Source organism: Trichosurus vulpecula, chromosome 1, assembly GCF_011100635.1.
Source record: "Trichosurus vulpecula isolate mTriVul1 chromosome 1, mTriVul1.pri, whole genome shotgun sequence".
NCBI lineage: Eukaryota > Metazoa > Chordata > Mammalia > Diprotodontia > Phalangeridae > Trichosurus > Trichosurus vulpecula.
The window spans coordinates 16,461,616-16,473,379 of NC_050573.1; the positions used below are offsets into that span (position 1 = coordinate 16,461,616).

An 11,764-nucleotide genomic window follows, 5' to 3' on the forward strand; every position below is an offset into this window, starting at 1 on the left:
CCCCATCACTGGAGGTCTTCAAGCACCATCAGGATGGACATTTTGAGGGGAAATTGCAGAAGGGATTGTAATTCATAAATGTATTAGACCAGAATTCTGGGGTCCCTTCCACCTCTGAGAATCAGTAATTCTCCATGGATCAGGATTTAGAGACAGAGGGGACCTTAGGACAGACCATTCGGTTTAAAGCCCTCATTTTACAAATGGGCAGACCGAAGACACTTCACATTTTAAAAATGAAAACAAGCTGCAGAGGAAGATGGATTTAGGATCAGGAGCGCCTGGGACATAGTAGGTGTGTAGTAGCTGCGACTGATTAACCTGGACCTGAATCCAGCTTTACTCACCAGCTGTGTCACTTGGGCAAAGCATCCAGCCTCTCTCTGGTCTGTTTATCGACTGACTGACTCTCTGAGCTCTAGCTTCCTAATCGGTAACAGAACCTACAAGTTTGCATCTCATAGGGGTGCTAGCTGTGTGACCTTCACCCTGTCTGCCTCAGTTTCCTCATCTGTCAAATGACCTGGAGAAGGAAATGGCAAACAAGTCCAGTATCTCTGCCAAGAAAACCCTAAAAAGGGGTTAAGAAGAGTCGGACACGACTGGGTTGTTGCGAGGATCGTATGAGATGATGTACCTAAAGCATTCTGCACTCATGGATCTCCAGCTGCTAATTAGGGAAATCATTTTCATTGTGTGAGTGTAGCCCCTAGGACAGAGCACCTCCTTCGGTAAAGCGAGAGGGGCTGACTGGAGCTCTCCTAGGTCCCGTCCAGCTCGGAATCCTGTGACTCCTCTGGGTCTCAGTTTCCCGATGTGTAACATGAGAGGGGCTGGACTAAATGATCCTTATGATCTCCAATTAGCTCTCTGATGACATCTTAGGTTTTGTTTCCTGCTCTGTAAAAAGGCTTGGTCTCCTGGGGGAGGAAGCCGGACTTCTAAGGATGCTTCCCAGCCTAATACACCTTCTCCGCTCTGACATTCCCAGGGCTCTAGGGGCTTCCCCCCTCCCCCCTCGTGCGCGCGGCCGTCAGGTTCTCCTACAGTTGACAGCGCTCGCCCCCGCCTCCCTCTCCTACCTCCCGCCCCCGCGTCGAGCGGAGCCAATCGGCGGCGCGCCCCGCCGTGCGTCACTCGCCTCGGGCCAATGGGCGGCGGCCACGACGGTTATACGGACGGGCGGGCGCGGCCGGCCCGGCAGTCGGCGCGGCGGCGGTGACGGGGCAGGGCCGGCTCGGGGCCGGGTCCGCGCGGGAGGCGTCAGTTCCTGAGGCTCGCACTCTCTCCCACAGTCGCGCGCCGAGTCCGCACGGCCATGGTTGTGGTGGCCCAGACCCCGGCCCCGGCTCCGGCCGCGCCCAAGGTGCTGCTCCTGTCGTCCGGGAAGCCCCCCGGGCCCGGCGCTGCCCCAGCTCCCGGCCGCGCCCTGCCCCTCGTGCTGCCCCCGAGCCCGGAGGCGACGAGTGGGGCCCCCGGCGCCGGCTCCGGCTCCGGCCAGAGCCCGGCCCGCAAGCGGCAGCGCCTCACGCACCTGAGCCCGGAGGAGAAGGCGCTGCGCAGGTGAGCCCGGGGCCGTGCCTGCGTGGCGCCCGGCGGGGAGGGAGGAGGAGGGAAAAGGAGGAAGGGGTGCCCCTCCCCCTCACGGCCCGCCACGTCCTCAGCCCCCACCGTGTGTGTGCCCCGGCCCCCGGAGCGCCTCGGTGCCCAGAAGCCGCGATTGCCCCTCCTCCGGGGACCCCAGATCTCGGAGGGGGGGTACTTAGGTGATGACGGCTTTAGGGTGTCCGTCCACGGGAGTTATCGTTGTCATCAGTGGCCAGAAGGCCCCGGGCTCGTAGCCTAGGAAGGTGCTTTGGACCCCCGAGCCTCAGTTTACCTTTCCGTCTCAAGGGCCTGGTGTAGAATGTGCCTGAGCGATGGAGGGGGTGGCGGGGCTGAGGCCCTCAGGACAGAGCGCTGGTGGGTGAGAGAGGGGCTGGCACCTCCGGGAAGGTGACTTTTCAGGCCAAGCTCCCCTCATTTCTAAAGAGCCAGCGTCAGAAAGCTGGAGACTGAGGCTTTGGAAGGAGGGGAAGGCTTTGGGGGGCACGCCCCCCTCCTCCCCAGCCCTTAGGCCTTCACAATGACCAGTCTTTGCCTCGTGGAACTGAATCCTCTGAGTCATCCGGAGCTCCAGATTAGCTAATACCGGCCCGACCTCTGGACATCTCTACGTGCCGGAATAATGCCTGCTGCTCCCTCCCAGACCTAGAGGGGCAGAGGGCTAGAACGATCCTCCTACCAGCGGGAACAGCTGGCACTTGAAAAATTCCAAGGCTTTGTAACCTAAGCAACTTTTCCCAATTCCCTCCACTCCCATCCAAATGTACCACAAAACACTACCTTCCCCCCCACTCTCTTTTGACCTTTAATTTGCACATATATGCGTTTTACCAAGGTTCTAATTAATTTGTAACATTTCATGCTCCCAAATTTCTGTTTAATTCACTTAAGCATTTCCACATTGACACAGTTCACATTCTTGGGGTGGAATAATTTCATTGTGTTAACAGGCTGCTAGTTTGCTTTGCAGTGCCCCAGTTGTTGGGCTGTTTCTAATTTTTCCCTTGAATAAGTGAATTATGAGTGTTCTGGTTACTGTGTCACAGTGGGGGATAATGAAATCCTGAATGAGGAGGACATTTTTTTTTCTGATGCAAGAAATAGTCAGTGTGTGTCTAGCCTGGTCCCTGAATGATGCAACATAGGAGAAACTTGAAGGCTTTGTGTGAGTAAGCTGACAGTGAGCACAGAGATGGATGCTGAGAAATTCAGTTGAATTTACTCTTAAACTTTGGGAGCTGACTCGGAAATAATCTTTGAAGTAGAAAGTTTCCAGTCTTTTTGTTAGCTTACCTGTAGCTCACATGGTTCAGCAAGTGCCACAGTCTGTCTCTCTGGGATCTACTCTAAAAAGGGACAATGCCAGCCGCGCTCCCTGACTATATGAGGACAAAGAGCAGGAGATAGATTTCTAAGTAGAAGGAATATTTGAAAACCAGATATGATAACTTTGCACCTCAGAGCCACAAGAGTGGAATGATCTGTGGGTGTTAAAGATACATTTTTCCATTCCCAGGAAATTGAAAAACAGAGTAGCAGCACAAACGGCTCGAGACAGGAAGAAAGCCCGAATGAGTGAATTGGAGCAACAAGTTGTGGACTTGGAAGAAGAGGTGAGAGACTGAGCCGTAGTAGTGAGGTCCACCTTGGCTCTCTGGCTCCACGTGGATACACACACACACACACACACACTCACTCACATACACCCTGCCCTCCCCCCCCAAAAAACCCCCACACGCAATGTTGCTACTTCCTGAATCAGTTGCCTTGAAACACATTTAATTTAGTTGGTCACAGTGTATGCCCCATGGGTTCCGAAGTGCTTCTGTGTTATCAGCACCTGTTTGACAGGTGCCATAACCAGGAGACATGAGAATGGTGCCGATGACTGAAAATGCTTTAGTAAAAGGTTCAACCAAACCTGTGGCCTTTTCCTGAAGTTGTTAAGGAGCTTGCCAGCCTCAGGTTTGGTCCACCCAAACATTCCACTATGCAAACCAAGTCTCACCAGTGGTAGCTCACCATCCTCTCTGGTGAAGTAGGCAGGTGAGCCTTAGGGACAGGGACGGGACAGTCCCTGTGGGTGACTCATGTGACACATACCTTCTCTTTGAGTCATGGAGCAGGCCCTTAATTGAAACACCTGGTTATGAGCACAGTGGAGTGCAGCAGCTTCCAAGACCAAGTTTCTGCTTGGACCTTGGCACGTTGGCCCAAGCAAGAGGCATCTCAATTTGAGAAGCCCGCTGGCAAATGCTTTACTTCTCCATCTTTGGGGGAATCCAACCTTAAAAGTAACTGTCAGCTTCCCCTTTCTGTTTATGAAAAGACTCTCTACCTAAGATGTGTACACACCTCCTAAATTTAAGAGTTGATATGAGTTTTTCCAAGCCTGCTTTCCCTAAGAATACACATGATGAAGTTCAGGACCACTGTTTTCTTTGGTATGTGATTGTGCCATATGGGGCAGCCCCTCCAAAAACCAAAGGCCCCAAGTGTGTCACTTATGACCAGTCAATATCTAGAATTAAGTCTAGGATCCTTTAGACTTGGAATTTTTCTCTTGACAGCACCTATTTGGAGCCCTGTTCTGTTGGTCAGTGGCTACTGAGGGCTTTTAGGAAGAAACAGGCTTTAAAAATATTCCTGCACAGTAACTCAAAGTTTTTAATTATTTGTGCATGATTTTCCCAAAAGCTCAAGAATTAAGGAAGGAAAGGTCCCTAGGAGCCCAAGTATATATTAATTTCTAAATTAATAAATTAATTATTAATTTCTCTGGGATAGAGTTCCAGGTACTTTGGCAATCTCTAATCAGATAGTCATTTCTTTTCCAGAACCAAAAACTTTTGATTGAAAATCAACTTTTGCGTGAGAGAACCCATGGGCTCGTGATTGAAAATCAAGAGTTAAGACAGCGCTTGGGGATAGATGCCCTAATAACTGAGGAGGAAACAGAGTCCAAGGTAAGTACCATCTGGGCGTAATAGAGCTGGTTCTGGGCGGTGTGCAATTTAGGGGTGCAAGTTTAAATTCAGGGCCATTGAGCAAAATTGCGAGGAAGTGCATGCTCCCGCTATCCTGGCACTGTGAGTGAGTTCCCCTTGGCCACAAGAAGAGAATCCTTCTCACAGTCAAGTTAGCTTGCCCAAACCATCCCTGACCACCAACTTCCTGCCTGCTCCAGGGGAAGGACCCCTTCTCCCATAATTCCAGCTGTCAGTCATTACCTTGTTCTGTGTCTCTTCCCAGGCGAATGATGTCCGGTTGGTGGCCGGGTCTGCTGAGTCCGCAGCACTCAGACTACGTGCGCCTCTGCAGCAGGTGCAGGCCCAGTTGTCACCCTTCCTGAACACGTCCCTGTGGACTCTGACAGCACTGACTCTTCAGATGCTGAGGTAAGGCTTTGTCCCTCCTTGTTGTCCAGTTGCTGTTGGTTTGTGCTTCCCTATTGAGGTTTGCTGTACCTAACAGAGAGATGTCAACCAAGTGACTGATGGAAGAGTACACACACACACACACACACACACACACACACACCCTCTCAGTAGGCAAAAGAAACTCCCCATTTCAGTGAGAGTACAGCATTAAACAGTCCCCTCCAGTCTGTTCCCATAACTTCAGTGATTTGGATGTAAGGGCTGAGTTCTCCAGGATTAATCTGCCTGTGAGCAGAGACTTTCAATTCCATTCCCTTTATGGTTCCTGGCCTGGCTCCACTAAAGGGTGCTCTGAGTCCCATCATAGTTTATACAGCCTAGAATGCCTGTCACCTCTGAGGTTCCATTAATGATTTTGTCTCTTCCAGTCTGATATCTTGTTGGGCATTCTGGACAACCTGGACCCAGACACGTTCTTCAGGTATGTTGTCCCAGAGTACTGCCTGGAGGAGTTCAAAGAAGTGGGTGCAGAAGAGCCCGACTCCATACCAGCCTCCCCGTCTCCTTTGGTGGGGCCCCCATCAGCCAAGCTGGAAGCCATTAATGAACTGATACGGTTTGACCACGTGTATACCAAGCCGCTCATCTTGGAGATTCCCTCGGAAACAGATGGTCAAGGCAGCATGGTAGTGAAAGTTGAGGAAGCTCCCCCTAGCCCCCCACCTGAGCCACTCACGGTATCGGTAAAGGAAGAACTCCTCGAGAATGACTTCATCCCAGAGCTTGGCATCGAAAACCTGCTCTCCTCCAGCCACTGCCTCAAGTCTTCTCCCTGCCTGCTGGATGTTTGTAGTGACTCTGGCTATGAGGGTTCTCCTTCCCCTTTCACTGAGATGTCCTCCCCACTCGGCACAGGTCACTCGTGGGAGGACACTTTTGCCAATGAACTCTTTCCTCAGTTGATCAGTGTCTAAGATAGTATTGTTCACTTGTCCAAATCATCATAGCACACCCATAGTCTGAAGGCAGTGAATGGCCCCAGTGGCAGTGAAGGGGGCCATTTATCTCTGGGGCATTGTGGTCTATTGGCCAGGCTTTGCTAGAGCCCCTGAGTACTGGCCTTAGCTAACTCTTGCAGCCTGAAGCAGGGTTGGACTCACCTTGTCACTGTTTCTGTCCCACCACCTCAATAAGAGGTGTTAAGGTCTGATTCCTTGGCTTTTTTCTCCCCTTCTTGTTTTGCTACATTTTGACTCTTTATTTAGTAAAGTTCTTTATTTTGCTTGTATGAGCAGAGGAAATCGCTGTTGGAGGGGCTTGCTTTTCCATTCTGTACAGTCGGATAAATGTGAACATTAGAAGAAATCCTTTGTAAAGTTATAGAAATTTACTGTGTAAATGCTTGATATGAACTCCTTCATGTGAGCTTGGCTTTGGGGAGGTGCTTTCTCCATTATTTAAAACTACCTGTGCAATTAAAAAGTGCAATGCCACTCTCTGGCTGATGTTTCCCTGGCAGTCTGGGTTTCAGTCCCAGCCATTTTTCATCTTTTCATATAGTCTGACACTTGAGGAAAAACTGTGCCTTCAGTAAGGATTGTTTGCAGTCTGGACCCACCATAACTCACTGGCATAGAGAGCTCTGGGGAAGGAATCCCCCTAGCTAGGTCTCCACGGTGTTAAGGAGCTCGCTCAAGGTCTGTCCACTATGTAAGAAACGGGGTGGTAGATTAGGGCTTCCTGACTCTCAATGCCCAGGCTGCCTCTTTGAAGGAAAAAAAAATCTCTTTTTAGTTAATTCCTGTTAGGGCAAAAGTGATCCCTTGATCGGGACAAGTCAACAAAGGCTGCGTAAGTTCTGACTGCTGGGCACTGTATGAGTGCTGGGGTTACAGAGAAAGGGAAAAACACTCAAGCTGTTGGTGTTCCAATGGGGGAGATGCCTTTCAAATAATTATGTACATACATACAAAATACGTGTAGGGTAAATGGGGGGGGGCGCACAGTGAAATCAGAAAAGCCTTTTGCAAAAGCTAGGGTTTGAAGGAAGGCAGGACCAAAGAGGCAAGAAGGGATGGGGGAGGAAAGGCCGAAGATTTAGGAGATGGGAGTGTCATGTTTCCGGATCAGAGGACACGCTGGGGGGGGGGGGGAGGATAAAGTGTCTGTCAGAATTTTACATCTGATCCTAGAGGTAATTCTGTGAGGAGCAGCCACTGGGGTTTAATTTTGGGAGTAAGAGTGATACATGGTCAGCATCATGGTCTTTTAGGAAGATCACTTTGGCAGCTGAGTTGGGGAGAGACTGGCATGGACAATGATCAATGAGGAGGCAATGTTAGCCTAGGCAGGAAGTGATGAGGGACCTAGACAAACAAGTCAAATCAAGTCATTTTATTAAGAGCCTCCTATGTGCCAGACTGGGCTAAGGGTAGCAACTGTGTGAGTGGACAGAGAGGGACACAGAAGAAAGATGTGCAGCAGTTAGAAAAGACAGAATACATCGGCTATGTCAAGGATGGCACCATAGTTGTGGGCCTGGGTGTGACTAAGGATGGTTGCCTCAATGGTAACCATGAGGTTGGGTAGAGAGGAAGGAGAGTGTGGGCAAGGATCTGTGGAGGATGTAATCAAGGCAAAGTGAGTCTAGAGAGGTTAGAGCTAAATAGAATTGTCTGCTTAAAGCTAATTGGATCCTTGGGAGCTGACGAGATCGCCGAGCATCATAGTATAGAGAAGAGGGTCAAACACCACCCTTGAGGGACTTTCCCAGGATGGCTGATTTGGATGAAAGTCCAGTAAAGGAGACTGGGGAAAGGTCAGATAAAGAAGTGCCCTCCCCTGGGTTCTTCTATTACTTGACTTGTTACCTCTCTCTACCTTACTGACATCAGCTTTAACAAACAGATACCAGATCGTTTCTCGAGAATGGTAGCTATGGGGATGTAAGTTATTCTTTACTTAAATCTACTTTTCACTGGGCTAAAAGATCAACAGCATGAGAAGGCTGCATCGTTACTGGAGTACACAGGACATTGGGCTAGAATCAAGTCCTAGCCTAGACCTTGAGCTGTGTGACTCCTCAGGCAAGGCACTGACATTGAAATATGTAAAATGGAGGAGGTTGATCTCTTCTGTATCCTCGAAAGAAACTTAGGATCTAGAAATGAGTCTGTAGTCCTGTAAGGAAAATGAATTATTGGTCCAGATCGGCCTTGAGTAAAGATTTCAAACAGCTTTCGAGAAAGGGGTAAATACAGCTCTTCTCAAAATGGCATTTTTCTTTTCCAAGAGATCAAATTTGAGGGTTGTAGGTTCTGTTCTGGGGCAGCCGATAGAGAGTGCCGGATCTGAAGCCAGGAAGTCTCAGACACCTGGGTGACCCTGTTTACTTCAGTTCCCTCATCTGTAAAAAGACAAAATGAGCTGGAGAGGATACTCCAGAATCTTTGCCAAGAAAATCCCAAAAGGTCACAAAGAGGCAGACACAACTGAGAAATGACTAAACAACAGAAAAGTTCCATTCATACTTCCCAATCCTAGAGAGCCTTCAAGCAAAGGGGAAAATAAGCACCTTTAATGCAGTCTGCCTCATAGGCAATTTTTTTTAAAGAGTTACAAACATCAATAAGGAACTAAAATTAATAAAAGAAGTGGCCATTTGTGCCTGAGGCCCAGGTGATGGTTGCCCCAAATTCAATTGCGTCTGGTATTCCACAATCTAAAACTTCAGTGCTGTTGCCAAAACGTAGGAGGGGTTGAGGCTGCCCAGGGCTTAGAGGCTGCATCTCTTTGGTCTCTGAATTTCTCACAATGACAAAAATGGGCTTGTTATTGGTTTTCAGATGTTTGTCTGAAATCTTGAACCCTGAGTTCCAGTGTCAAAGGGAAAAAGAAAATCATCAAAGATGATGTAATTTTGAGCCAACATTCAAAAAGAAACGATACCGCCACAGGACCAATTTACACTTGAAACTGTGCAGCTGTGAAGCAGGGCCCATCTGCCTCCTGACATGCTAACTCCAGCCACACCATGGGTTCTATTTCCTGCACAGGTGTGTGAGAATCAGTATTTTACTAAGTCGGCTAAAGGTTTAAGCATTAGGACACCTGGTTATTTCAAAGCATGTCTGAAATAGAAATACGCAACATTCAAACTGAACGTTACAATCAACTTACCACATGGTGTTAAATAAATGCTTATTATACTAATTAACAGAGGGAGGGACCACTGGAGGGTTTTTCCTCCCCTTAAGTGAGGGGCTTCCTAAAGGTGTTTTTTATTGGGTGGGGGAGAATAAAGATGACTGGTGAGCGGGATGATGTGATCACAGCCCAAAGAAGGAGCAGACTTGCACCTCAATTTCAGAAGCGGGAGCAATGGGTGGGAGGGTCCAAGGGGTTTCTCAGCAAGAGTGCTACCTGAAAGTGGGATGGGCAGGAGGTGGTGGGCTCAGGGTCCCCCTCCCTCGGGGTGTTCGAGCTAAGGCTGGATGACCACCTTCCTGTTAGGCTGCATAGGGAACTGGGCTTCAGGTCTGGGTTAGACTAGGGGGCTTCTTAGGTCTGTTTCAACTATAATAGCATTTCCATAGCACTTTAAGCTTAGTATTTTACAGATAGGTTCTCATTTGATCCCCACAGCCCTGGGAGGATGGTGCTATTATTATCGCCCCCATTTTACAGAGAGGGAAACTGAGGTAGGCAGAGATTAAAGTGACTTGCCCAGGGTCACACAGCTAGGAAGTGTTTGAGGCTAGGTTTGGACTTGGGTCTTCCTGACCCTCTCTATCCACTGTGCCACCACCTAGCTACTCCTAATAATGACAGAAATGAAGTCTCTGCCCTCGACAATCATGCCTTCTACCGGGAAGTACATAGCTTCACCAAAGACCCTGGGAAAGGGAATAGGAGGCAGCGGCTGAGCCTTGGATGAAGCTAAGGGTTCTGTGAGGCAGAGATGAGGAGGGCCGCACCTTTGTATGTCTTTGCCTGGAACCCGGGACCAAAGGGAATCATAGGAAACATCAGCCTGGGGCTGGCCAAGGCATCGGACCTTTGTGGGCCTCTGCTTCACCCAGGGAGTGATGGATTTAAGGGGCCGGTCTTATATTTGGACAGAATGCACATTCCGCCTCAAGGTGGGCTCAATTTTGTCTTCCAAAGTTAGAAGCATCTGTTACCTTTTACAAAGGCCTCCTGAAAAGGCTGACCACACTGCCCCCTGGTGTCCTGATCCATTAAAAAAACCTGTACCATCTCTGGTGGTTATTGCAAGGTCTCCCTATAATCTGGGGTCTGTGAACCTTTTTTTCAAATTTAATTACTTCAGTGTAATTGGCTTATCTTGTAATTGTACATTTTTTATTTTGCTCATGTATAAAAGCATGATTCTGAGAAGGGGTCCATTCAGGCTGACTACCCAACAGGATTCAGGATATAAAAAAAAGACCAAGCCTCCCTGCATTGAGTTACTCGAGATCCTTGACCCTCAGGGAGACCCTCCCCAACTTGCATATTACAAATATCATCTCACTGGATCCTCATAACAACCCCAGATAGGTGCTGTTATAATCCTCCTTTCACAGACAAGGCATCTGAGGCAGAGAGGTTCAGTGAATTGCCTGAGGTCACAGAGGTAGGAAGTGAGGCAGGGTTTGAAAAGGGCCAGCCACCCCTGCCGTATCACAACCAAAGGCCAGAGCAGGTAAGGCAGTTTAGCTGAGGCAGCAGGGCACCCGAGGGAGAGACAGGAGGGAGCATCATCCTCCCTCAGCCTCTGATGGGGAGAGCGCAGGCCCTTCAACCCCCCACACCTGCTGCTGCACCAGCCCCTGCAGCAGAAATCGTTGGTGACAAGGGACCCATTCTCCTCATCACCACCACCAACTGCTGACCAACTGCCACTAGAGGCAGGGGCCCAGGAGCCCTGGGAGTGGCGGCCCCTCCCAGACCACCAGTCCTGCTTCCAACCCAGGCCTCACAACACACCATGCAGGGAAGCAACAAGTATGGAGGAAGGGCCAGCCATCCCTACCAACTGCCACGCACTGGTGAGACAACCTGGCTGAATTCAGCAGCAAGGCCCCCTGGAAGGGGAGACAGGAACAAGCCACTATGCTACCTCGATCACCATCTGCCCTCTGCACCCTGAAACTAAGAGCCCTGGGAATAGCGGCATTAAGAAAAGCTTCCACTCCGCCTTTGTGGTTGCCCCTCGGCACCGTGGGACCTCCCAACCACGTCCCTTTAGAATGGGAGCTTGTCAGTAAGGTGGATTTTAATGTGTGTAAAGTGTTTGTCAGTTTCCCAGGATCTGTGGCCGTAACAATCTGTTTCCCAGGTATTAGATATGAGTTCTCAGGCTCATGGTTCAAAACATCGCCACCACGCTCGTGTAGCATTACATAAGGATAAATAATATAAATGTATGCCAAAACTGTAAACATCCACTGCGACTGCGCGGTGAGATACAGGGATGAGGTGACGTGAACTCGTGAAGCTACTGCTGGCAATACACCTTCTATCTGATGCCTGTAAAACAGGTGGCCATTGGTGTCAGTGAGCTGGGATACTGTGTGCCTTGACCGGCCCCCATCAAGGCTTGGGAGAGGAGAATCTGTGCTTGCCTCAACCGGCCCCCATTGAGACTTGAGGGGATTTAAGGGAACCCTTTAGGGTTGAATGCGCAAGTTGTGCCTGTCTCGATTGGCCCCATCGAGATGTAGTGGTAGTTGCCCCCTCTTCTGGCCAGCCCCTGCAAGGATGATTAGGGAATG

General features: G+C 49.6%; 1 protein-coding gene across 1 annotated transcript; it reads left to right on the forward strand.

The window, feature by feature from the left end:
• The first annotated feature begins 1,217 nt into the window (after window positions 1-1,217).
• XBP1 (X-box binding protein 1) lies at window positions 1,218-6,478 on the forward strand. Its single transcript, XM_036738232.1, is given in 6 exon segments — window positions 1,218-1,563; window positions 3,122-3,218; window positions 4,443-4,571; window positions 4,858-4,893; window positions 4,896-5,003; window positions 5,414-6,478. Coding segments are annotated over 6 exon segments (1,161 nt in total). The 5' UTR covers window positions 1,218-1,318; the 3' UTR covers window positions 5,960-6,478.
• Window positions 6,479-11,764: the final 5,286 nt, after the last annotated feature.